General features: G+C 44.9%; 2 protein-coding genes across 2 annotated transcripts in view; both read right to left on the bottom strand.

Annotated features, from left to right (window-relative positions):
- Positions 1-1,495: 1,495 nt before the first annotated feature.
- Positions 1,496-4,135, bottom strand: LOC130706295 (uncharacterized). The gene is made up of 4 exons (XM_057537683.1): positions 4,102-4,135; positions 3,166-3,676; positions 2,445-2,624; positions 1,496-1,729 (listed from the first exon to the last, which is right to left on the bottom strand). Exons 1-4 carry the CDS (start codon positions 4,133-4,135, stop codon positions 1,639-1,641), a joined length of 816 nt encoding a protein of 271 aa, XP_057393666.1. The 3' UTR covers positions 1,496-1,638.
- Positions 4,136-11,281: 7,146 nt separating this feature from the next.
- PWWP3B (PWWP domain containing 3B) overlaps positions 11,282-25,864 on the bottom strand; it is a 130,545-nt gene continuing 115,962 nt past the window's right edge. Inside the window, exons 3-4 of the transcript XR_009006694.1 lie at positions 12,802-13,021; positions 11,282-11,494 (exon numbers count right to left, since the gene is read on the bottom strand). The gene's annotated coding sequence lies outside the window, so the exon portion shown is untranslated. The remainder of the gene's footprint in view (positions 11,495-12,801; positions 13,022-25,864) is intronic.

Below are 25,864 nucleotides of genomic sequence, written 5' to 3'. Positions count from 1 at the left end.
AAAGGGAACCCTCTTGCAATGTTGGTGGGAATGTACATTGATACAGCCACTATGGAGAACAGTATGGAGGTTCCTTAAGAAGCTAAAAATAGAACTACCATACGACCCAGCAATCCCACTACTGGGCATATACCCTGAGAAAACCATAATTCAAAAAGAGTCATGTACCACAATGTTCATTGCAGCTCTGTTTACAATAGCCACGACGTAGGAGCAACCTAAGTGTCCATCAACAGATGAATGGATAAACAAGATGTGGCACATATATACAATGGAATATTACTCAGCCATAAAAAGAAACGAAATTGAGCTATTTGCAGTGAGGTGGACAGACCTAGAGTCTGTCATAGAGAGTGAAGTAAGTCAGAAAGAGGAAAACAAATACCGTATGCTAACACATATATATGGAATCTAAAAAAACCAAAAATGGTCATGAAGAACCTAGGGGCAGGACGGGAATAAAGACGCAGACCTAATAGAGAATGGACTTGAGGACACGGGGAGGGGGAAGGGTAAGCTGGGACAAAATGAGTGAGTGGCATGGACTTATATACACTACCAAATGTAAAACCGAAAGCTAGTGGGAAGGAGCCGCAGAGCACAGGGAGATCAGCTCGGTGCTCTGTGACCACCTAGAGGGGTGGGATAGGGAGGGTGGGAGGGAGGGAGATGTAAGAGGAAAGAGATATGGGGATATATGTATATGTATACCTGATTCACTTTGTAATAAAGCAGAAAGTAACACACCAGTGTAAAGCAATTATACTCCAGTAAACATGTTGGTAAAAAAATGAATAAATAATGATATGGACTGGGACTTCCGTGTTGGCGCAGTGGTTAAGAACCCGCCTGCCAATGCCGTGGAAATGGATTCGAGCCCTGGTCCCGGAAGATCTCACATGCCGTGGAGCAACTAAGCCCGTGCGCCACAACGACTGAGCCTGAGATCTAGAGCCCGCGAGCCACAACTACTGAGCCCGCATGGCACAACTACTGAAGCCCGCGCACCTAGAGCCCGTGCTCCATAACAAGAGAAGCCACTGCGGTGAGAAGCCAGTGTACCTCAACGAAGAGGAGCCCCCATTCGCCGCAAGTAGAGAAAGCCCATGCGCAGCAACGAAGACCCAACACAGCCAAAAGTAAAATAAAAAAAAAAGATGTTATGGACTGAATTCTGTTCCCCCAAAATTCGTATGTTGAAGCCGTAACCCCGAATGTGACTATATTTGGAGATATGGCCTTCAAGGTTAAACGAGGTCATAAGCTTGAAGCTCTAATCCAATAGGGGGGTATCCTTATAAGAAGAGCAACAGACGTCACAGAGCTCGCCCTCTCCCCACACTGAACAAAGAAAAGGCCATGTGAGGACACAGTGAGAAGACAGTTGTCTGCCAAGGACAAAGGTCTCACCAGGGTATAAATTCTTTTTTTTAAAAAATAAATTTATTTATTTACTTTTGGCTGCATTGCGTTCGTTGCTGCGCGGGCTTCCTCTAGTTGCGGCGAGTGGGGGCTACTCTTTATCGTGGTGCACGGGCTTCTCATTGCGGTGGCTTCTCTTGTTGCAGAGCACGGGCTCTAGGCGTGCAGGCTTCAGTAGTTGTGGCACATGGGCTCATCAGTTGTGGCTCACGTGCTCTAGAGCACAGGCTTAGTAGTTGCGGCGCACGGGCTTAGTTGCTCCGCGGCATGTGGGATCTTCCCGGACCAGGGCTCGAACCTCTGTCCCCTGCATTGGCAGGCAGATTCTTAACCACTGGGCCACCAGGGAAATCCGGGATATAAATTCTTTTAGCAAATTCTAGATTTCCAACTGGATTAAATTGTGGACCGCTGTATCAATTTACATTCTTTCCTCCCTCTGTAGCCAAGTTTTTTGATTTCTTTCTTTCTGATTCCATTTGCTTGTTTGTTTGTCACTGGATATAGTTTGTGTGTGTGTGTGGGTGGGGGGGTGTCCTGCCTAATCTGCTCATATTTATAGATTTCTTCCTTCAGACAGCATCAAATCAGTTTCATAAGGGTTAGGGGCCTCTCCTGTGGCAATGGTTGCTTAATAAGTTTTAAGGACTCTGGCTTAAGTTGGCTTTAATTTCATCACCGTGTCACAAAAGTGCCATGGTTGCTCTTCCCTATCATTAGGATGATCAGGATTTTCACTGCAACACAGGCATAGGCAACAGAGTGGCACAGCAGAAGACTGCTGGGCCCCCAAGCCAGAGGTGGGTGGACTGAAAACATCTTCTGCTAGGGTGCTGCCACTTGCGCTGCATGGAATTATTATTATTATTATTTTGTCTTTTCTCTCTGTACAGATTCCCTCAGAATATTTTAGATTTCGAGCAGTGCAAATTTACAGCTGTGGGTTTTATCTCCATCTAATCATGAGTGGTCCAGACCTTCTGGGTGGTTATGGGGACAGGGTCGGAGGCCCAGTGACCCACCTCTTGGGCAGCCCAGGAGAGGAGGACATCGCAGGCCATGCAGGACACATGGGGGTTGCATTCTGGAACGGCGTGAACCAGAAGGGTCTGTGGGAAGCGGGCTTTGCAGTATCACGAGGGTGAGGTACCCCCTGGTTCCTAAGCAAGGATGTGATTGGCTTGCTTGAATCGTTCTGCTGGCTGACAAGCAAACACTATTCAGGGATAATAAGCAGGAATGCATCCGGTGCATTTAATAAGAAGCGTTGTTGCTAGAGGACCCTATCTGGCGGAGCAGAGTGGGGAGCGGAATCTGGGATTAGGCCGGTCGAGGCCCTCCCAGTTTTACCAGCCGTCCACTCAGCACAGAATACTGCCTTTAGCCCTCACCGCACCATCACCCCCTCCCCGCGCACTCACACACAGGGGCCAGTACACCTGGCTGAGGAGAACTCAGTCCCTGGAGATGGAGGGGTGGACCCTGGGGCGGTAGTTCCCCGAACCCCGCCACTTCAGCGCTATTAGGCACCACAGCAACAGAGGGGCTGAAGCAAGGGGGCTCCATCGCAGCTGGTCGTCCCCATCCCCACCACCAACTCCTCTAGGGACTGGCCAGCAGGCAGCGCGCGTGGGCAGCGGTTCAAAAGCGCAGGCCCACATCGGCTCCAGCCGTCTCCTTCTAAGAGGTCGCCCACTCACCCACCGCCCTCCCAGCTCATGGCAGCCTGGCGACCCCGCTTACCAATCGAAGAAGTCCAGAACGACGTCAGGAACATCAGACGAGGAGAGGTTAGAAATCAAAGCGGAATTTCCAGCTGGGTTTCCGGTCGTCGCCCTCCAAGGGCCGGGTCCTGATGAGCAGCAGGAGCACAGCGGCCCGCCGCATGTCGGGACGCCGTAGCTCCGACCGTCGGAGAACCCTGGAGACCGCTGGGGACCGGGAGGAAGAGAGACGAGGGGGCGGAGCGCAATAACCAAGAGGAGCGGGGCGAGGAGCTCGTGCTTCGGCAAAGAGCCGCCTGTAAGGTGAGAACATCGAGGCCAAGGGGAGTGGGGAGGGTGGGGGTCGACCAGCGGCCCTGAGCAAGGGAGCGGCAAGAAGAGCAGCAGCCCAGCAGCTTCACTCCACGCAGCAACCGGACCACGCACCCAGCCGCTGCCCAGAGCGCGGGGTCTGAAGCACGTCCGGCTGCCGCTGGGCGGGCCCCAAGCCCGGCGCACAACTGGCTCCGCCCACCCCGACGGCAAGCGAGCTTAGCCAATCCGGCAGGCGCCGGGACCCATTGAACGAGATGCGCGGTCCCGCCTCCTACCACAGCCTGTGCGCCGCCCAGCCCTCTGCTCCTTCTGGCGTCCGCAGTCATTCCTTGGTCAGCCCCAGCTCCAGCTCCCTGGCAGCTGGCGAGCTGGGCCGGGGGTCGGCGGCGTGGGGCACCCCGCCCTGCGCCTCCCCTCTGCAAAAACGCAAAATGTGCTTTTCACTTGAAACAGCGTATGCCCAAGAGTTTGCTTTTTGTGGTGAAAGGAGTAATTTGACCGCCCGGGCTGAACCTGCAGTTTGAAAGATCTGGACACCTTTGAGGAATCAGGACATAGTTGACTGGTGGTCATTCCCAGACCCTCGGGCCTCCAGTGAACCAGAGCGCCTGTCCTCTGGAAGGGATAGAGGAGGTTCAACCTGTGCATTTCGTGGCCCGGCTCTGGCCCGTCATCAGGACAGAAATTGGGCTCCAGGAGCCCCCCTCCCATAGCTAAGGGATGCACAGTTGAAGTGAGGGTTCTTGGCTGCCAGCATTGAAGGGGAAAAGAAGGCAACGGTCAGTGTATCGGATCTTCAAGGCAGTGAGCCCCTGGAGAGCAGGCCACTGTAATGCTCCAGCATTCTGGCCCCAGCATGTGGGGGAAAAAAGCCTTACAGTTTTGCTAGAGGGCTTCTCTTCTTTCCGCTACCCTGAACATTGCCACATAGAATAGAAATATCTCAGAGAAAGAGGAAATGCTTCCACTCATTCACTACCCTTCGTCCTTCCCATCTTGGTACCTTGATGAAGCAAGGTCAGAAAGAGGCTTCTTCAGAGCACATAAGCCAGATGGGCAATGAACAGATAAACCTCAGTCATATTCACCAGCGCTGGACCTCGTGGAGGCATGCCATTTAAAAGTGTTGAAATCCAAATGGATTTCAGGTTCACTCTTGGTCAACTAGAATATTCAAACAAACATTCTCCCCCTTCCCCTTTCCTTCAGTATTTGGTGAGAAGAGCTGGGACTGCTTGTGCCCAGCATATTGCAAAGCTTTAGTTGCATGGAACTTCCTGGGGTGGCTGAGTGTTTTGTACAGCTAAAAACTGAACTCTTTACCCCACCTCGACCCCTTCTCAAGCACCCCACTTTTTCTTTTTAACCATTTTAGAATCACACGTTTTTTAAATGTTTCTCTTAATTTCCTTCCTTCTCTTCACCAGCAGAGCATCTTCACACCTTCGTTTCCCCTCTCCTTTCCCCCTCTTTTTCCTTCTATTGCAGTAAGTGCTTTCTTCTCACTTACGGGGCGGATCCACATAGAACTAAGCCACATACTTACGTGGGGGATCCCTCTATAACTAACCATCACAACAGCAGTGGGTCAGCTGAGCCCAGCCCTACTGCTCTTAATCCTGCACCCCTTGTCTCTGGTCACTCAGGCATCCTCGTAGAGACAATACTTGCTTGTCAAAAATGAAAAGGTCATTTCCGATCATTTTGTCCAAGCATCTGCAGTGTATATGGGCGGGGAGGGGTGGGGACACACTTTGGTTTATTCTTTACCCTAAACTATTCTACCTCTCACTTCTAAAATGAAAATATCCCAGTCTTGGACCGCAAGCGCCTAGCCATGCTGCTCTCTCATTCTTCTACTCTCTCTACACGTGTTCTTTTATCTCACTGAGCCCTCCTATTCCTTGGCCTCTCTAGTTTTTGCCCATCTGCACTCTCCCTCTTCTATCTCTCCCTCGTGTCACCATTGATTTGGTTTTGGGTGTTCTTTTTTTTTTTTTTTCTGACCGTGCCGCGCAGCTTGCTGGGATCTTAGTTCCCAGAACAGGGATCGAACCTGGGCCACGGGCCACTGTCGAGTCCTAACCACTGGACCACCAGGGAATTCCCTGGGGTTTCTCCTCTTTTCCTGATCACACTCAGGCATACTAAGTTGTCAATACATCTACCACCGCTTATTCTTCTACGCTTACAACACCTTCCGTATCTCCACATCCAGTTATCACCCACAGCCAATCAACTGTTGCCTTTCAGTTCTACACACTTCTTCATGTGCTTTCAATACCCCTACCTTAGTCTAGAACTTCAGCATCTCTCACATAAATCACTCCTATAATGAGCACTCCATTCTTCCTCCTCGCTGACCTTTCTTCACATTGCTTTCAGAGTGACATTTCTAAAACACAAATTACATCCCAGATTAGACCCCCATGATGGCTTCTTGTAGCCTTAATAATGAAGTCTCCACTCCTGTCTCTGGGGAAACGCAGATGGCCAATGGGCACATGCACACATGTTCAACATCACTAATCATCAGGGAAATGCAAATCAAAACCACAATGAGACATCACCTCACAAAAGGACACACGTAACAAATTTTGGAGAGGACGTGGAGAAAAGGGAACCATCCTACACTGTTGGTGGGACTGTAAATTGGTGCAGCCACTGTGGACAACAGTATGGATATTTCTCAGAAAACTAAAAATAGATCTACCATACGACCCAGCAATTCCACTCCTGAGCATACATCTGTAAAGAAGAAAAACACGAATTCAAAAAGATGCATGCACCCCAATGTTCATAGCATGGTCATTTATAATTGCCAGTGTATGGAAGCAATCTGTGTCCATCAACAGATGAATGGACAAAGAAGATGCGATGTATATATACAAAGGAATACTAATCAGCCATAAAAAAAGAATTTTGCCATCGGCAGCAACATGGATGGACTTGCAGGGTATTATGTTAAGGGAAACAAGTGAGACAGAGAAAGACAAATACTCAGTAAATTTAAAAGATTTAATAACTGGCTGAATTAATGGACCTAGAAATGAATGTAGAACTGGCTTAAGAAAGGGTAAGTGTTCAACAACACACATGCTGCAGAGAGCAGAGAAAGGGCGCGGCTTATTTGAATACCACCTAATAAGTTGGTATTACTAGGTCTACAGAGCTAGTGGGCCCTTTTGTGTGCGTCTTAAATGCCAAGTTTATTGTGTATGCAGTAGAGTCATCAAAATTTTCTTACAGGAATTTGGCATGGCCAGAGTTGGGTTTTAGGAAGGTTAACTTAGCAAGTATATGAAGCATGTATCTGTGGGGAAAGACATGGAGGTAGGAGAAGGTTAGGAGACTAGGGCAAAGTTCAGGCAAGAAGTAATGAAGGTAATGATACTAAGAGTTGGCAAGAATGTGGAGCCAATAGAAATCTCATCCTCTGCTGTTGGGAGTATGAACTAGTACAACTGTTTTGAAAGATAATTGGTGTTACCAGTAAGGTTGAACTTGGGCAGACCCTACGACCCAGAAATTTCATGCCTAGGCCTATACTCTAGATCAGGGTTACTCAGCTGTTGACATTTTGGAAAGACAATTCTGGGTTGTAGAGGACTGTCCTGTGCATTGTAGGATGTTTAGCAGTATCCTTGGCCTCCACCCACTAGATGCCAGTAGCACACCCTCAGTTATGACAACCAAAATGTTTCCGGACGTTATCAAATGTCACCCTGGTTGGGGCGGAGGGGTCAGTGCGTAAAATTGCCCTCAACTGAGAAACTACAGAAACTCTTGCATGTGGGCATAGGGGGATATGAATGAGAAAATTCGTCGCAAGATAATTTGCAAAAGCATAAAACTGGAAACAACCCACATGTCCATCAACAGGAAATAGACACCCTGTGGAATTTTCATACGATGGATAACTATACGGCAATGAAAACTGATTACTACAGTTGCACACATCAACATGGATAAATCTCACAAACACAAAATTGGGGGGGGGGGGGAGAAAGAGTAAGGCAAGTAATACATCTAGTATAATTACACTCACATAAAATCCAAAATGGACAAGAAATAACATTATTTAAAGGAACATTCCTCTGCCGTGAATGTATAAATAAGTGAATTATTAACAAAGTTCAGGATCGTGGTTACCTCAGGGGAGGAATGAGGGGATGACGCAGGAAGGGCACAGGTGGGCTTCCAAGGCATTAGCCGTGTTCTAGTTCTCAAGCTTGGTGGTGGGTACACAGGTTTTTATATTATTATGATATACCTTACATATATGCTGTATTATCTTCTGTGTACATGAACCAGTTCATAATTTGTCAGGAAGTGATGCGGTCTAAAATAACGCAGGAAAATGGAGAGAAAGGCAGCAGAGTAAATAACTAATTGGATGAGAGAGAGAGACAGAGAGAGAGAGAGAGGGAAGAGCCAACTTTTAGGTGCCTCTTAGAATCGTTTTAAACTCATTTTCTTCATAGATTTGGTGATGATATCAATTCCTTATCTGTAAACACACACAATTCATTGCTCAGACTTCTAAGAAATGTACATTTTATGCCTCAAAACAGATCCTACTATATGATGTGATTCACAGGACTTGATAATACCACATTTCCCAGAACACCATTGTCTGCGAATCCTGCCCTGTTAGACTTGTAAACGTGTACTCATTTGTATTCCTTGGAGTTATGAGCATCTGAAAATAGGTGGTTTAGAGTAAAAGTGATTCTTCATCATTAACTTTAGTGTCATTAGAATATCCCTAACTGGTACAGAAAACTGTTTCCAACTCCGGCACCCACCCTACCCCTCTGTTTTTCTCCCAATGGTCACCTCTCAGGTAGTGGAATAAAAGGAGATTTTTTCGATCAAATCCTTTCAGATGATGGAGCCATAAGCAAGGAAAATATCAGAACATCCTAACCTTTCCTGGACGAGGCAGAGAGGGACAAGACAGGTCTTTTCCTACAAGGAGCACAAAGTTTTCAAGGTTGAGGGGCTCACTGAGAACATATTTTATACGTGTGGACACAGAAAAACCCACAAACACCCAGAGAAACAGGAAATGCAGGATTCGTCCCTGACCTGATTTAAGGACCGTCTCTCAGAGACTCAGAGAAGCCTGATACGTTAGAGCTACAGCAGACCCTCAGAGCAGCAAGCCTGAGCTTCCTCCCTCAACATGAGAGGCTTCAGGTGCATACACGTGGGTAACGTAGCCCACGTGTCCTGTTCCCTGTATACACAGCCAGCGCCTCGTAGATACCTCTCAGTCCTGAGACTGTAACACTGACAGTGCCACTCAGCTCTCAGAAGCACAGACTCAGTGAAGAGGAACACACATGCCTCTTGGGGCTTGGGACATGGGGCCACCTGGGGAGTAAATTCAGGGCCCTAGGGAACTGGAGCTCGGTAAGGGGCAGGGACACGGACTCCCAGCATGCACCAAAAAAGGCTTATCTCAAAAAGAGGTGTGCAGGCGTTTGTCTAAAGTGAACCTCCCGGGACTTCCCTGGCGGCCCAGTGCTTAAGACTCTGCGCTCCCAATGCAGGGGGCACGGGTTCGAACCCTGGTCGGGGATCTGATATCCTGCATGCCACACGACGTGGCCAAAAAATAATTATAAATAAATAAATAAATAAATAAAGTGAACCTCCGAAAATTCTTAAGCCCAGGTAAAGGCCTTTAATATTAACTATAGTTAATACATTAACTGTATTAACACAGAAATACACACATACACACCCTGCTGGCATGGCATGAACCATACAGAAGCAAACCAATCTGAGGCCTTTCGAGGGACCCTACATGGATAAATTTCTACTTGGACTGTTCTTTCATTAAACAATGGTGACAAAAGGCCTTGTGCCGCTTTCTGTTGTTGTTCTAGCCATAAGGAATACCCTGTGTTACTATAGGATAATGCATTTTTAAATGTCAACCCCAGTGACAGGGGAAAGGGTTGCGGATACCTTACACTAACTTCACTTTAACAGACCTTTATCAAGCATCTACGAAGAAGGAAACACAGTGCTTTAGGAGAGAGAAATAAATAAAAGCCTTTAAGTTCCAAACAATTCAGAAGCTCACACGTTAGGCAGCTGGGGAGATACACACGTAAATAAATAATGTTAATCTACCCTAGGATACGTGAGGCACTAGCATAGAAAATAGAAAAAGGTATTGATGCTAACTAGCAAGCTCTCAGGCAGCCTTAACTAAATATAGAAATAAGGCCTTCTACCCTCAAACCCCTGGTTCTCCCCTTCTATGGTCCTCTGCTCTGCTCAAGTACCACTTCACCTTTTTCCCTTAAAGAAGTTCCAGATATTAGGCCCAGTTCCTCCTTTAATTTTCTTTAAATTAGGACATATTTCAGACCTCGACAAAGGTACAGAGAATGCTACACCCATGCAACCATCAGCCGTCTTAAGAAACGTAAGCTTACAAATGAAATTGAAACCCAGTGTACCTCTCCCCAACTGAATTCTCCCTCTCTTTCCATACATTTAACCACTGTCTTAAATAAGTTTATTGTTCTCATACACACCTTTCTGCATACTACATATGTATGCATTACTCCTATGTATGCCTTTTACTACAAATACATGTATCTATAATCAATCTAATAACTTTTGCATGTCTTTAAACTTCATACGTGCATGGTATCATAATGCTTTTATCCTTTTGGAACTAGGTTTTTCCTTCATCTTTTTCTCCCTTCCACTACTGAATCTTTGCCCCTTGTTATAAGCTGAACTGTGTCCCCGCAAAAGATACGTTGAAGTCTTGACCCGCGGAACCTGTAAATGTGACCTTATTTGGAAATCGGGTATTTGCAGGTGTAATAAAGATCAGATGAGGTCATACTGGATTAGGGCGGGCCCTTAATCCAGTATGACTGGCGTCCTCATAAGAAGAGAAAGAACACAGAAACAGAGACACAGGGGAAAACACTATGTAAAGATGAAGAAAGAAATTGGAATCATGCATTTACAAGCCGAGTGATGCCAAGGATTGACAGCAGCCACCAGAAACTAGGAGAGAGGCATGGAACAGATTCTCCCTCCGAGCCTCCAGAAGGAACCAACCCTGCCGACACTTTGACCTCAGACTTCTGGCCTCCAGAACTGTCAGAGAACAAATTTCGGTTGTTTTAAGCCACCTGCTTTGTGGTAATTTGTTACGGTAACCCTAGGAAACTAACACATCCCTCCGGGAGCTCTTTGTGTCTCAGGCCCCTGAGAATTCTAGTGTCTTCCTCAGTCCAGATCTTACCATCCTGTTCAGTTTACCTGCAACAGTACCAAGTCAGTGAATTAAGGCTGGTCCTACCGTAGGTGTACTTAAACGTTTCCCCCATTGCTCTAAAGCAGTGGTTCTCAAACTTTGGTGTGCTTCAGTAGCACTTGGAGGACTTGTAAAACCCGATGGCTAGCAGCCTACCTTCAGAATATCCAATTCAGTAGGTCTGGAGCAGGGTCTGAGAATTTGCATTTCAAACAAGTTCCCAGCTGCTGCTGCTGCTGCTCCATGGCAGGCCAATAGCGCCATCTGGTCTCCAGGCAAGCTAGGCCATCCGCCAGTTCCTTTCAATAACATATACTAGAGGCTGGGCCACCATCTCTCTCGTCACACAACTTGTTTATAATCTAATATTTTAATTTATTTGAGGCTGCAATAAAAGGATTTGAAACAGGCTTACCAAATAGTTGAAAGAAATCCCTTTCAATGACAGTAAGGTGGGCCGAAAGAAATAGAACAAAGATACGTTGGAGTCAGTGTTATTTAGGTTAAAAAAAAAATCTGCAGCTTATTCACGTCAAACAAGCTTTTATTTTCAATGTGAACAATACTACCAAATTTATCTGTAAAAGGTAAGAATAAAGTCAGATGTCAGTTAATATCATTTTGGGATGCTGAACTTTGGAACAAAATTTGTATTGTGGGCTAATGAAAACTAGAATATCCGTGAAGAACAAATTCATCTCTTCTTTCGCCGTCCACTTCTTTTTATGCCTTCCAACTGTAGGATGGGATAAGAGTCAATTAACAATTGTACACCAATAACATGCAGCAGGGACTTTCTAAATATGAGTCAATACTATGTACATCTGTTGGCTCTCCAAGGAGAGAACAAAATGTTTTCTTCTTGTAACCCAGAGCCTTGGTTGTCAGGGTGCACATCATTTCATCACACCAACCTCATCTCTCTCTTGCCCACCACTATAAGTGCTAGATTTTTTCCTTGAAAGGCCACTCTGTGATTTAAATGTCTTTCCACCTTAAGAGCCTATGCTCCTTACACAAATCATAAATCCCTTATAATCCCAGACCTTCAGTTTCCGCGTCTGTAAAATGAGAATGAGGCTGTTATCAAACATCCACAGGTGTGAAAATTAAGAAAGGGAGAAAGAAAGAGCGTGATACTGAGAGAGAGAGAGATGAGACAGAGAAAGGAAAAGATGAATGGGTAGAGGAAGGAGAAACTAAGATTGAATTACCGACTCAGGGATCGCCAATAATCTTACTATGGCTAATTTTCTTTTCTTTTGAATAAAAAATCTAAATTGAACTAATATTTGAGAACTACTCATGAAATGCAGTCTTATGTGAAATCCTTAACTTTTTACTACTTTGTAAGGAGTCACCTTCTCAAAGGCATTGTTATTCCAAGAGACTCCATTTCTGTGGCCAGGGGATGAAGGTACAGCTAGTGCACAGCTTACTCGCTTTAGCTGCTTCTTCTGGTGACCATTCTCTAAAAATATAGGTCTCTATATTTTAGACCTCTAAAAACATATAGGTCTCTATTTCCAGGTCTGATAAATTTCCCATCTGTAGTAGTCTTAAAGCCCCAGGACAAAGGACTTGGCGGCTGCAAATGAAATACTTTTCAGAACACACTTCCTTCTATATCATCTAGAATACAAGTCCATTAGTAACATTAAACTGTTTTTCCAAAACTAAATTGCAACAATTTTTTCTTATTTACTTTACAAAAAAAATTTAAAACACGATAGCTAGCTAGTGGGAAGCAGCTGCATAGCACAGGGAGATCAGCTCGGAGCTCTGTGACCACCTAGAGGGGTGGGATAGGGAGGATGGGAGGGAGACGCAAGAGGGAGGAGATATGGCGATATAGGTATACGTATAGCTGATTGACTTTGTTATAAAGCAGAAACTAACACACCACTGTAAAGCAATTATACTCCAATAAAGATGTTAAAAAAATAAACCAAAAATAAATTAAGTATGTAAACAAAACAAAACAAAACATAAAGCTGTTAGTAACAGGTATATGTCAGGAATGGTTGCACTATACAATAATACCCGTATTCTCCAGAGCTGCCCTCTGCTGAGACCGTATCCACTTTGGGTCCTTCTTCTGCTTTTTCATTTCCATCCTCTTTCTCTTCCTCAGCATTTTCATACTGATGTGCACTCTCTTCTTTAGTGTCGAATGATACGGACTTTGGCATCACAAGGTGGTGGGAAACATTTCCCGATTTAAAACCAGCAGCAGAATCTAGTTCTCTGCCCTCAGGAGGTTCTGGAGAAGAGAAATATGTCAAAAAATAAATAAATAAATAAATAAATAATAAAAAGAAGAGCTGGCCGTGTTCCTACTGGTTGATACAACACTTCCATGGGCCTCACACTTCTGCTGCTTGACAGTTTTCACAACATTTTTCCCCTCCTTCCAGTAGATCTCACACACTGTGCTGCTGATTATTTCTGGCCCTTTGGAGAAGGGATCGAAATCATTTGATTCTCAGAGCATTTTTGTATGTTTCTGCCAGAACGTCACTGGAAAATGTTCACCCAATTTAAAGACAAGTTCTACCGCGAAGCTCACTGATTCCTCAACCACTGAAAAGTGCCCCTGTGACATTTCATCATTTTCTCAGGTCATCCTACTGAGAATCTTTACATTTTTAGAAGCCCGTCAACCAAAAGTGAGGTATGCCATTTGTTTGCCCCTAGGTTGGTAGAAAGCAGCATACTTTTTCTCAAGATCATAAAGGTCTTTAGAGAATTGGGCTTCTACTTGTGCATATCGTGCCTGAAGGTTTTTGAGAGCTTTGACCCGCTGCTTAACCGCCGGAGGCCAGCGCTGAGCGCGGCCTGCCTTTCAGGCCGATGCCCCAGCAGGGGCTGCAAGGGCCTGGGGACTGGGCCGCCCCTCGCCAGCCTCGGCCCCGTCGTCAGGTCCACACGCCCCAGCCTCCCACGACTCGGAGGCATCAGCCAGGACCTCGCCCGCCCAGAACTCGGCCGCCGCCGCTGGTTCCTCTGCCTTCTGGGATGCCGCCCCCTCTGCAGGTTCCTGCGGCTCCCAGGGCGGGCTGCCCTCTGCCTGGTACTCGCCCCGCCAGACCTCACCTGCCTCTCCCAGGTCTTCCTGCTCCTGAGGAGGCGCGGCATCCTCTGCAGGGTCCGAGGGCCGTCGGGAGTGGCGCCTGACCATCACGCGGCCGGTGTGGGGCCCGACCAGGACACGGTCGTTGTAGTGGCTGTGGTGCACACGGCAATGGACCAGATCCCGGAACAGGGACTGAAACTGCGCCGTAGGGGCCCCGTGGCCCGCGACCACTCCCGCGCCCTCGTGCCCATTCTCGTCCTCCTCTTCTGTCTCTTCCTCCTCCTCGACCTCTTCCTCAGTTTCGTCTCCCTCTTCTGACTGGTACTCATCCTCCTCCTGGTCCTCGATCTCTAATTCAAACACTTCCTCCTCCTCCTCCTCCTCCTCCTCCTCCTCCTCCACCAGCTCTACATCCCAGTCTTCTTCCACTGCGGCCTGGGCGGCCTCCTGCCCACCATCCTCCCCGTGAAGGGCTCTGGAGAGCTCCAGGGAGGCCGGAAAAGCCGCGGCCCCCTCAACTCCATCCATCCCTCCCGAAGGGGATGCGCGGACCCCGAGGGGACTGGGGTCACCACCCGCCCAGCCACCAGCTCCGTCCTGGCCACATGGAATCGGGCCGCGCTCCTCTGTGGCAGACATGGCAGGACGGACGCGCATCGTGCTGCAGTGACGATCGCGGGGAAGATGGCGGCCGCCGGGCTAAGTGTCACTGAGGGAGGGGACGCTGTTGGCAGCGGGGCCTCCGGCACGGGGTGGGGGCTGCAGAGAAGCCGGCTGCACAGGGGACAAGAGTCTGCGAAGATGCCTCTGGGCGCCCCGCCACGGGAAGGGCAAACGGCCGGCCTGTGGAGCGCTCCACCGAGACTGCGCCGAGGCCGCTGCGCACAGGGCGGGAAAGAGCCTGACTGGCTGGCGACGGGAGGCGGACCTTGGAAGGGTCAACCAAGGGCCACTTCCTCCAGCGCCGGCTCTAAGCTCATTTGCCAGCAGTCAAGGATTGACAGCACCGCCGTCCAATGAGTGACCAAGGTCTTCAGCTTCCCTGGAAGCCTTAAAGGCCCAGCTCACCCTGAGCCTCCGTGAGCCCACAGGAATCCCTTCCTTTTCATTCCACCGCTGCAAGAGCAAAGCTACAGTGTCCCTATAGGGCGGCGCCCTGGGGTATGAGACCCTGCATGTGTTCCCCATTTGCCACCCTGGGGCAGCTCACGCTGACTGAGACACACTTAGTTCAAAAACGAGAGAGAGAGAAGGTGTATAGATCAAATCTCAGCAACGCTGAAAACCTCCCACAAGAGAGAGCAAGAGAATTTGGAGGTTTTAATGCTGTTAAAGCTACTTAGAAAAGGACATACAAAGTCGATATGGATGCAGTGAGAATGGAGAGTGGAGAGAAAGCAGTAAAGACAGGAGCCGGACAGTGTTTCATCAGGGCTCCCCAATTCACTTCCAGCCGCCAAGAAATGAAGACAGAGAGAGAGAGGGAAGAGAGAGACACAGAGACAGAGACAGAGACAGAGACAGAGAGAGATACTTCTTTCAAAGACTGGGCTGAGCACCTGCTCTGCACTGGATTGTGTACATCCCCTGCCTCCCCAATTCATACGATGAAGCCCGTCCCCCACCCCACCCCGCCCCCAGGAGATGGTATTTGGAGACTGGGTCTTTGGTAGGTCATTCAGTTTCGGTAAGGTCAGGAGGCTGCGGTCCACACGTTGGGATTACTGCCCTTACAGGAAGAGACCATAGATGGTGCTCTCCGCCCACCACCCCAACGTGAAGCCACAGGAAGAAGGCGGCTATCTTCAAGCCAAAACGAGGGCCCTCACCAAGAACTCCACCATGCTGGCACCCTGACCTTGGGCTTCCTAGCCTCCAGAACTGTAGGAAATAAACCAAGGTCTTGTTTAAGCCGCCCAGCCTATGGCATTTTATTAGGGCAGCCTGAGCAGACTAATACAGCATGGCACACGTTAACAGGACAGGCTTCCTAGAATGATTTCTCGGTCAACAGTCCGAGACTTTTTGTTGTACTCAGCCCCACTTAGCCGAGTGGTCAAGGGTAACGAATGCTTAAAACGAGGAAGAAATCGACAACTATTTTATGCTAATCCCACTTACTACTGTCGCTGGGCACAGAAGCAAGAGTGGGTGTTAGCTGTAACTTCACGTTCAGGAGAACATAAGCTATGTCCCTTACTTCCAGTAAGCACACCGCCTTGGGATCCAGGACATCTAATTTGACAGACCCTAACGTTTCACGGATGGGAAGCACACATTCTGCACTGCGCTCCTGGGAAGGTTGGCGAGAAGAGCTGTTGTTGCCACCCTGAGTCAGTATGGACCCCTACCCCAAGTTGGGTTCAAAGGTCAATCAAGACTGGTGACACCACACACACACACACACACACACACACACACACACACACACACACACACTACCGAGACGCGATGCAAAGTGTATTCCTTACATGAGGAGGCTTCTGGGGGGAGAGCAGGGTAGCCTTTTCAAGCTGCTCCAAAAAAGACTTGAGAGAGTCAGGAAAGGAAGAAATTGCTTTGGGAGTTCTACTGTGATTAGTGGATGGGGCCAGCATGACAGTTCCCTTGTGCTGGCAGTAGCTAGTGTAGTTTGACGCCCACTCCTCCTCCCCTCCACCCTACAACCGCGCCAAAGGAGAGAGTGTGGGGCATTGGGGAAGAGGGAGGGTTGACGTTTAAAAGCCCTCAGCAGTCAAACATCAAAGGATGCAGTCAGACGCTATACTACAATTCACCTCTGGCGTGTGACTGGCGACTGAAACGTGCCATTTTCGTGTAATGGAATTTGAACTTGTGGAAGTAAGCCACTCTGGAACTCTGAGTCCTGCAGCCTAAGGCCGGGTAGGGAGGCAAAAGGTCCACTGAATGCCGTTCAAGAGCCCAGCGTTGTGTATCCTGAGAAGTAAAATGCATGCCTCGGTCACCATCAATAAGGCCCGGAACTCCAAAGCCAAGAAGGAGGGTCTTGGCAAAGCCCTGCGTAGTGGCTTTAGTATATATAGAGACACGTGTGACCTGGATTTATAATTTGGGAGTCTGTGGGCCGAGAGATTCCCAGGGCTCTTTACCCCAAAGGGGACAGTTTTACACAAGGAAACGTCGTTGCTGCCATGGGCCGGACCAGACAGCCAGACCGACGACAATGGCCTGATTGTCTATGAAAATGTGCAGACGGGGCTAACTGTTGGCCAGAGCATCCAGCGCTAAGGTGACTGCCTGAAGTTCACTCACTTGTGCTGTCTCTTCGTTGAACAGTTTTATCTATGGTTATTGTATTGATTACTGACAGGGAAAGACTTTTCCTGACCTTTTCCTATTTATTTTCCACATGTCAGCCTTTTTTTGTTCCTTCACCCCTCAATTACTGTATTGCGCTGTTATTAATTTAATTTTTCTAGTGTACAAAGTGATTCTTTTTTTTAAAAAAATATTTCAGCTTAATTTTTTTTTAAACTTTGGGTTTAATTAATTAATTAATTAATTAATTTATGGCTGTGTTGGGTTTTCGTTTCTGTGCGAGGGCTTTCTCTAGTTGTGGCAAGTGGGGGCCACTCTTCACCGCCGTGCACGGGCCTCTCATTATCACGGCCTCTCTTGTTGTGGGACACAGGCTCCAGACGCGCAGGCTCAGTAATTGTGTCTCATGGGCCTAGTTGCTCTGCGGCATGTGGGATCTTCCCAGACCAGGGCTCGATTCCACGTCCCCTGCATTGGCAGGCAGATTCTCAACCACTGGGCCACTAGGGAAGCCCCCGAAAGTGATTCTTTATCACTCTTTTTTCTTTACTTTTTTAAGTTTCTCTTTTAGTTCTGGAGATTTTGTGGGGGCAGTGTTGGTGGTTACACTGGGAGTTACAATTAATACCTTAACTTCATAATAATCAAGTTTGTATTAATACAGGGATAGTTTCAATAATATTCAAAAACTCTGCTTTTCCCCAGCTCTGCCACATTTCTTTATTTAATTATGGTGACACATGATGTTCATATATTTGGTGCCCATTAACAGAGATTTATAGTTAATGCTTTATACATATTTATTTTAAATCATATATGAGAACAAAAAGAGCAGCAAACCAAAAGTGCAGCTACAAACCACAAGTGCAGCAATACTGGCTTTTGCATTTACCTGTGTAGTTACCTTGGCCTTTGTGGTTTATTTCTTCATATTGCTTCAAATAAGTGCCCAGCATTGTTTCAATTCAGCCCGAAGGACTACTTTTAGTACTTTCGGTAGGGCAAGCTTACTAGCTATGTACTCTCTTAGTTTTTGCTTGTGTTGGAATGCCTTTATCTCCCCTTCATTTTCCCCACATATAGAATTCTTGGTTGAAAGGGTATTTTTGTTCATTTGTTCTACGTTTTTAATATGTCATTGCAATTCCACCTGTCCTTTATGGTGTCTGTAGAGAAATGGGCACAAATCTCACCGAGGATTACTTGTAGGTGAGGAGTTGTTTCTATTGCTGTTTTCAAGGTTCACCCTTTGTTTTTGACTTTTGATAATTTGATCATGATGTGCCTAGGTGGGGATCCTGCTTGGAGTTTGTGGAACTTATCAGGTGTGTAGATTCATGTCTTTCCCCCAGTTTTGGAGGTTTTCAGGCATCATTTCTTCAATGATTTCCTGCCCTTTTCTCTCTCTCCTCTGCCTCTGCAACTGTCATTATGTGTACATTGATAAGCTTGCCGATGCACATAAGTCTCATAGGCTTTGCTCATTATTCTTCATTCTTTGCTTTTTCTGTTCCTCTTTTCCTTTCCAGAGACTGGATATCTCAACTAACCTTTTAAAATTCGCTGATTCTTTTTCTCCTGGTCAAATTTGCTGTTGGACATCTTTTATTAATTTTTCATTTCACTTACTGTGCTTTTCAGCTGAAGAACTTTTATTTTGTCCCTACTTATAATATCTGTCTCTTTGTGATACATCTTTCTCATTGTTTCCTAGTTCTTTGATCATTGTTGAATTTTGCTCATTGAGTTTATTGGAGACAGTTGACTTAAAATGTATTTTTCTAGTAACCCAAATCCTGTGCGTTACCTCTGACAGTTTATATTAATTAATTTTTTCCATGTGAACAGGACACACATTCCTCCCATCCCTTCCAACTTTATGGAAGTATAATTTACAAATAAAATTTGTATATTTAAGGTGAACAATGTGGTGCTTGCTGTATTTATACATTGTGAAATGATTACCACAGTCAAACTAATTAATAAATCTATCACCTCACATAGCTAAGGGTATTTTTGGGGTGGTGTGTGGGATAAAACTAAGATCTACTCTCTCAGCACGTCTCCAGTATACCTTACAATATTTTAAATTATAATCAGTATGCTGTACATTAGATCCCTAGAATGTGTTTATCTTATAACTGATCATTTGTACCCTTTGATGAACCACCCCCCAAATAACAAACGTAAACCTGGAGGCATCGTTCTTCCTGATTTCATTATTTTACAGTGGTATAGTAATCAAAACAGCATGGTACTGGCATAAGAACAGATATATACATAGACCAGTGGAACAAAATATAGAGCCCAGTAATAAACCCACACATATATGGTCAACTGTTTGACAAGAACTCCAAGAACACACAATGAGGACAGGATAGTCTCTTTAATGAATGGTGTTGGGAAAACTGGATATCCATGTGCAAAAAAACTATATTGGACCCTTATCTTACACCATACCCCAAAATGAACTCAAAATGGACTTAAACGTAAGGCCTGAAACTGTAAAACTCCTAGAAGAAAACACAGGGGTAAGCTCCTTGACATAGTTTATGGCAATGATTTTTTTTGAATTGACACCAAAACAAAGGCAACAAAAACAAAAATAAACAAGTGGACTACATCAAACTAAGAAGCTTCTGCACAGCAAAGGAAACAATCAACAAAATGAAAAGGCAACTTACCTATGAAGCAGAAGAAAATATTTGCAAATCATGTATCTGTTGAGGGGTTAATATTCAAAGTATATAAGGAATTCAAGCAACTCCACAGCAAAACAAAAAACAAAAAACAAAAAAACCCCCAGCAAATAATTAATAAAAGGGCACACCATCCGAATATACATTTTTCCAAAGAAGACATACAACTGGCTAATAGGTATATGAAAACGTGTTCAACATCACTAACCATCAGAGAAATGCAAATCAAAGCTGTAGTTAAGACATCACACCTATTAGAATGGCTATTACCAAAAGGACAAGAGATAGCAAGTGTTGGCAAGTGTGTGGTAAAAAGGGAACCCTCGTGCCCTGTTGGTGGGAATGTAAAATGGTGCAGCCACTATGGACAACTGTATGGAGTTTCCTCAAAAAATTGAAAATAGAAGTATCAGATCACCCAGCAATCCCACTCCTGAAAACTGATCCAAAGGACGTGATTTCTGCTCTGCTCTCTTATCCTCATTGCAGCAGTATTCACAATAGCCGAGGAATGGAGACAACCTATGTGTTTGTGGGAAGATGAAAGGATAAAGAAAATATCATATATTCATATAAAAGACATATAAAAGAAGCCTTCTTAAAAATTTATCTGAGGGCTTCCCTGATGGTGCGGTGGTTAAGAATCCACCTGCCAATGCAGGGGACATGGGTTCTAGCCCTGGTCCGGGAAGATCCCACATGCCGCAGAGCAACTAAGCCCATGTGCCACAGCTACTGAGCCTGCGCTCTAGAGTCTGTGAGCCACAACTACTGAGCACACATGCTACAACTACTGAAGCCCGTGCATCTAGAGCCCGTGCTCCGCAACAAGGGAAGCCACCGCAATGAGAAGCCCGCACACCACAATGAAGAGTAGTCCCCGCTCGCCGCAACTAGAGAAAGACTGCACACAGCAACGAAGACCCAACACAGCCAAAAATAATAAATAAATAAAAACAAAATAAATAAATTAAAAAAAAATCATTTGAAAGAGTATTCTTGCCTTTAGGGGGGTGATACAGAGAGGAAAAGGAACTGAGACAAGACATAGTAGATTCTCCTTCCTTCAGACTTCCTGTCTCTCTCAGGAAATCTCTACAGGCACAGCTTAATAGTGAGCCAGCTGGAAAGGCAAAACAGGGTTGGCAGAGACCCAGAAACTTAGAACAGGTAATAGAATTTTGAGCTCAGATATTAAACAACTTTTACTTACCTCGCATCTACTTCCTCTTATAGCACATATATCCTGACAAAGAATGCAAACAGTATGCCTTCTGAGACAAAGTAAACACACAAGTGACTATAACATCAGCAACACCCACTTCCAAAAACACAAGAAGAAAATTTAAGACCTTTGTTAGGAGGTGTAGTTACGTTTATATAGTAAATAGTGAACCACTGACAGATTTTAATGAAATTTACATATATCATTCATTTTGATGTAGAAAAGTTCATGTACATAATGACTTCTCTTCTGTCTCACATGGCCACCTAGGAAACTCAGAGATTAGGAAAAAAGCTTCCTTCCCTATGTTTGTTTAATATTCCAGCCTCAGGCACACTCAACCCCTCTGCCCGAGCCCCAGAGGGAACATCACTCTTAGGTGAGGCAGTTCTTCTACCTGAAGGATTTCAAAATCACCTTAAGATTTTGGAAGAATTGGGAGATCTAAAGGTAAAATCTGTGTAAACACTGTGTAGAGGCAAAAACCTTCTATGACTCAGAAACATATCTGGAGGGCTGAGTGGGTGTGTGTGAGTGGATGGGTAAAGATTATTTCGGTTGAACTTTAGGCAAACTGTAAACATAAACTCTACACAGAAACACTTTCCAATCCCCTGTGTCTTTAAACTCATGAGATGAGCTGCCCTGCAGAGGCAGGACGTGGTGTCTTTGGGCAGCTGTGGCCGTTAAGAGTGTGAGCTCTCAAACCACACTCCCTGGATAAAAGTTCCAGCTCACTTACAGGCTGTGAGATCTTGGGCTCAGGACTTAATATCTCAAGTCCTGTCTTATATAATAATTCTCAATTATTTCTCCCTCTGTAAGTGAGGTGAAAAATAGTCCCAGCCTCATCGGATTGCTGTACAGATTTAATGAGCTAATACTTTACAAGGGCCTACTTGATGTAGAGCTTGGCACAGAGTAAGTGCAAATTAATGTCTGGATACATCACAAAATGAACACATTCCATGCTCACTGCTGTAGCTGCACAGATCATCTTTTAATCCTTCTAATATGCTATGTTCTCTTTCTTCTAATGGACATTTGCCCATCTTCATTCCCCTAACTAGATCTCATGCACAGCTTCGGCCCCCATTGACTTTCTAAGCCCTAATCATCCTTTCCGTCCCAAGTCAGGCATTTTTTTTACAAGAAGCCTCTTCTCTGTTAAGACCGGGTTGCACGTTTCTTTCTTTCTTATTTTTAAACTAAAGTGAAAATAAAATAACATAAAATTAATGATTTTAGTCACTTTAAAATGTACAAATTAAATAAAAGTTTTAAAAATAAAATAAAACGTACAAATCAGTTCTTTTAGTACATTCACAATGCTGTGCAACCATCACCCCTATCTAGTTTCAGAGCATTTTCATCAACTCAAAAAGAAACCCTATACCCAGTAAGCACTCACACCCCATTCTCTGCTATCCTCAAACACTGGCAACCACTAATCTCCTTTCTGCCACTATGGATTTGCCTAATCTGGACATTTCATATAAATGGAATCATGATATATGTGGCATTGTGTGTGTGCGTGTGTGATATTTTGTAATTTTTGTTCATGGTAGTTATCGTTTTTCATTATGAACTTTCTCCTCATTCTTAAAAAAGATTCACTTCATGCATGATTTTGCATAATGATAGAAGAGAGTCTTCCATATTGTATGAATTTCTTGCCTGACTGAACCTGTTTTGGACTCTCCCTGCAAAAGACCAAGACTCCTTGGGCATAATGCCTGTACCAGTCCAATAACATACACAAAGATTGTATGCCATGACCAAAGGATTTTTATCCCAGGAATATAATGTTGGTTTAACATGAAGAAATCACAGAGTAGGGACTTCTCTGGAGCAGCAGTGGTTAAGAATCCACCTGCCAATGCAGGGGACACGGGTTCGAGCCCTGATCCGGGAAGATCCCACATAGTGCAGAGCAACTAAGCCCCTGCACCACAACAACTGAGCCTGTGCTCTAGAGCCCGCGAGCCACAACTACTGAGTCTGCGTGCCACAGCTACTGAAGCCCGCATGCCTAGAGCCTGTGTGCCGCAACAAGAGAAGCCACTGCAATGAGAAGCCCACGTACTGCAACGAAGAGTAGCCCCTGCCCGTCGCAACTAGAGGAAGCCCGCAAGCAGCAACGAAGACCAAACATGGACAAAAATAAAAATAAATAAATAAATTTATATTAAAAAAAGAAATCACAGTGTAATACATCTAACAGTATACCAGACAAAACCTCATGATCATCTTAAGAGATATTTACAAAGCCTTTAGCATAATTCAACACCCTTCCATGATAAAAACTCTCAACAAACTAGGATTAGAAGATATCTTCTTCAATGCTCAACATCGCTGATTATTAGAGAAATGCAAATCAAAACTACAGTGAGGTATCACCTCACACGGGTCAGGATGACCATCATCAAAAAGTTTACAAACAGGGACTTCCCTTGGTGGTCCAATGGTTAAGACTCTGCACTCCCAATGCAAGGAGCCCAGGTTCGAACTGTGGTTGAGGAACTAGATCCCGCATGCCGTAAGTAAGAGCCCACATGCCACAACTAAAAGATGATCCCACATGCCACAATTAAAGATCCTGCATACCACAACTAAAAGATCCTGCATGCCACAACTAAAAGATCCCAAGTGCAACGAAGGTCCTGCATGTGGCATCAAAGATCCCGCGTTCCACAACTAAGAACCAGCACAGCCAAATAAATAAATAAAATAAAATAAATTAAAAAAAAGAGTTTACAAACACTAAATGCTGGAGAGGGTGTGGAGCAAAAGGAATCCTCCTACATTGTTGGTGGGAATTTAAATTGGTGCAGCCACTATGGAAAACAGTGTGGAGGTTCCTTCAAAACCAAAAAATAGAGTTGCCATATGATCCAGCAATTCCACTCCTGGGCATATATCTGGACAAAACTCTAATTCAAAAAGATACATGCACCCCAATGTTCACAGCAGAACTATTTACGATAGCCAAGACATGGAAGCAACCTAAATGTCTATTGACAGATGAATGGATAAAGAAGATGTGGTACATATATACAATGGAATACTACTCAGCCATAAAAAAAAGAAATAATGCCATTTGCAGCAACATGGATGGACCTAGAGATTATTATACTAAGTGAAGTAAGTCAGACAGAGAAAGACAAATATCATATGATATCACTTACATGTGGAATCTAATAAAAAATGATACAAATGAACTTATTTTTTTTTAAACGGCTCTGATGTCCTGCTAGCCATCTTTTTTTTTTTTTTAATTTTATTTATGGCTGTGTTGGGTCTTCGTTTCTGTGCAAGGGCTCTCTCCAGCTGCGGCAAGCGGGGGCCACTCTTCATCGCAGTGCGCAGGCCTCTCGCCATCGCGGCCTCTCTTGTTGCGGAGCACAGGCTCCAGACGCACAGGCTCAGCAACTGTGGCCCACGGGCCCAGCCGCTCTGCGGCATGTGGGATCCCCCCAGACCAGGGCTCGAACCCGCGTCCCCTGCACCGGCAGGCGGACTCTCAACCACTGCGCCACCAGGGAAGCCCCAAATGAACTTATTGATATTTACAAAACAGAAACAGACTTACAGACATAGAAAACAAACTTATGGTTACCAAAAGGGAAAGGGGGTGGGGAAGGGATAAATTAGGAGTTTGGGATTAGCAGATATAAACTACTATATATAAAGTATATAAACAACAAGGTCCTACTGTATAGCACAGGAAACTATATTCAGTATCCTGTAGTTAACCATAATGGGAAAGAATATGAAAAAGAATGTGTGTGTGTATATATATATATGTATATATTTATATATATAACTGAATCCCTTTGCTGTACACCAGAAACTAACATAACATTGTAAATCAACTACACTTCAATAAAAATATATTAAAAAATGAAACATAGTTATGAAGCCATTAAAAAGGTACAAACTCTTAGTTATAAAATAAATAAATCATGGGGATGTAATGTACAGCATGATGACTATAGTTAATAATACTATATTGTATATTTGAAAGTTGCTAAGACAAAACCCTCTTAGGTTTGCTCTTAATAAGAGATTATAATAGGTTTTTCCTTACCTTCTAAGTAATCTCCCTAGAAAGCAGAGATTCTGTGTCTTATCAGAATAATTTCCTGTGCTTCTTGTTGGTTTATCATGTCCTTTATTTGTAAGATAACTGAGTCTTCTTACTTCTAAAAGAGAGAAGGCTGTTTTTAATCACATTACCTCCAATATTTACTTCTGAAATCTTTTATTAGTATTCTGGTTAAATAGGTGGCGAAATAGTTTCTTAGTGACCCATGATTCTAGTTAACCAAGTGTACAGATCTTTTGACATTTCTAACAACTTGTGATATTTTGTCTTTCCAAATTCAAATCCTAATGAAATCTTGATTGCACAACTCTAATGGTATTCTAAAAACCATTGAATTGTACACTTTAAATAGTATACATTATGGTACAGTAATTATTTCTCAATAAATTCTTATAAAAATGTTATTGAGACAACACAATGATCCATTTAATACCAATAAATTTGACAATTTAGGTAGATGAAAAAATCCTAAACCTAAGAAAAATGCAACCCTAACCCTACCCCTATCTTTTTTTTTTAACATTTTTATTGGAGTATAATTGCTTTACAATGGTGTGTTAGTTTCTGCTTTATAACAAAGTGAATCAGTTATACATATACATATATCCCCATATCTCCTCCCCCTTTCGTCTCCCTCTCATCCTCCCTATCCCACCCTTCTAGGTGGTCACAAAGCACCGAGCTGATCTCCCTGTGCTATGCGACTGCTTCCCAGTAGC

Source organism: Balaenoptera acutorostrata, chromosome X, assembly GCF_949987535.1.
Source record: "Balaenoptera acutorostrata chromosome X, mBalAcu1.1, whole genome shotgun sequence".
Classification (NCBI taxonomy): Eukaryota; Metazoa; Chordata; class Mammalia; order Artiodactyla; family Balaenopteridae; genus Balaenoptera; species Balaenoptera acutorostrata.
The sequence above is the reverse complement of the archived record's forward strand: the minus strand, read 5'-3'. Positions and strand labels throughout refer to the sequence as shown.

Excerpts from the sequence above, each read along its gene's own strand:
- LOC130706295 (XM_057537683.1), bottom strand. The coding sequence starts at position 4,135 with ATGACGGGCCAGAGCCGGGCCACGAAATGCACAG. Across the intron at positions 3,677-4,101 it reads CCGGGCCACGAAATGCACAG|CTCGCTTGCCGTCGGGGTGG; the intron begins GTTGAACCTCCT and ends GGATTGGCTAAG. Across the intron at positions 1,730-2,444 it reads TCTCCTGGGCTGCCCAAGAG|GGGACAGAGGTTCGAGCCCT; the intron begins GTGGGTCACTGG and ends CTGCCAATGCAG.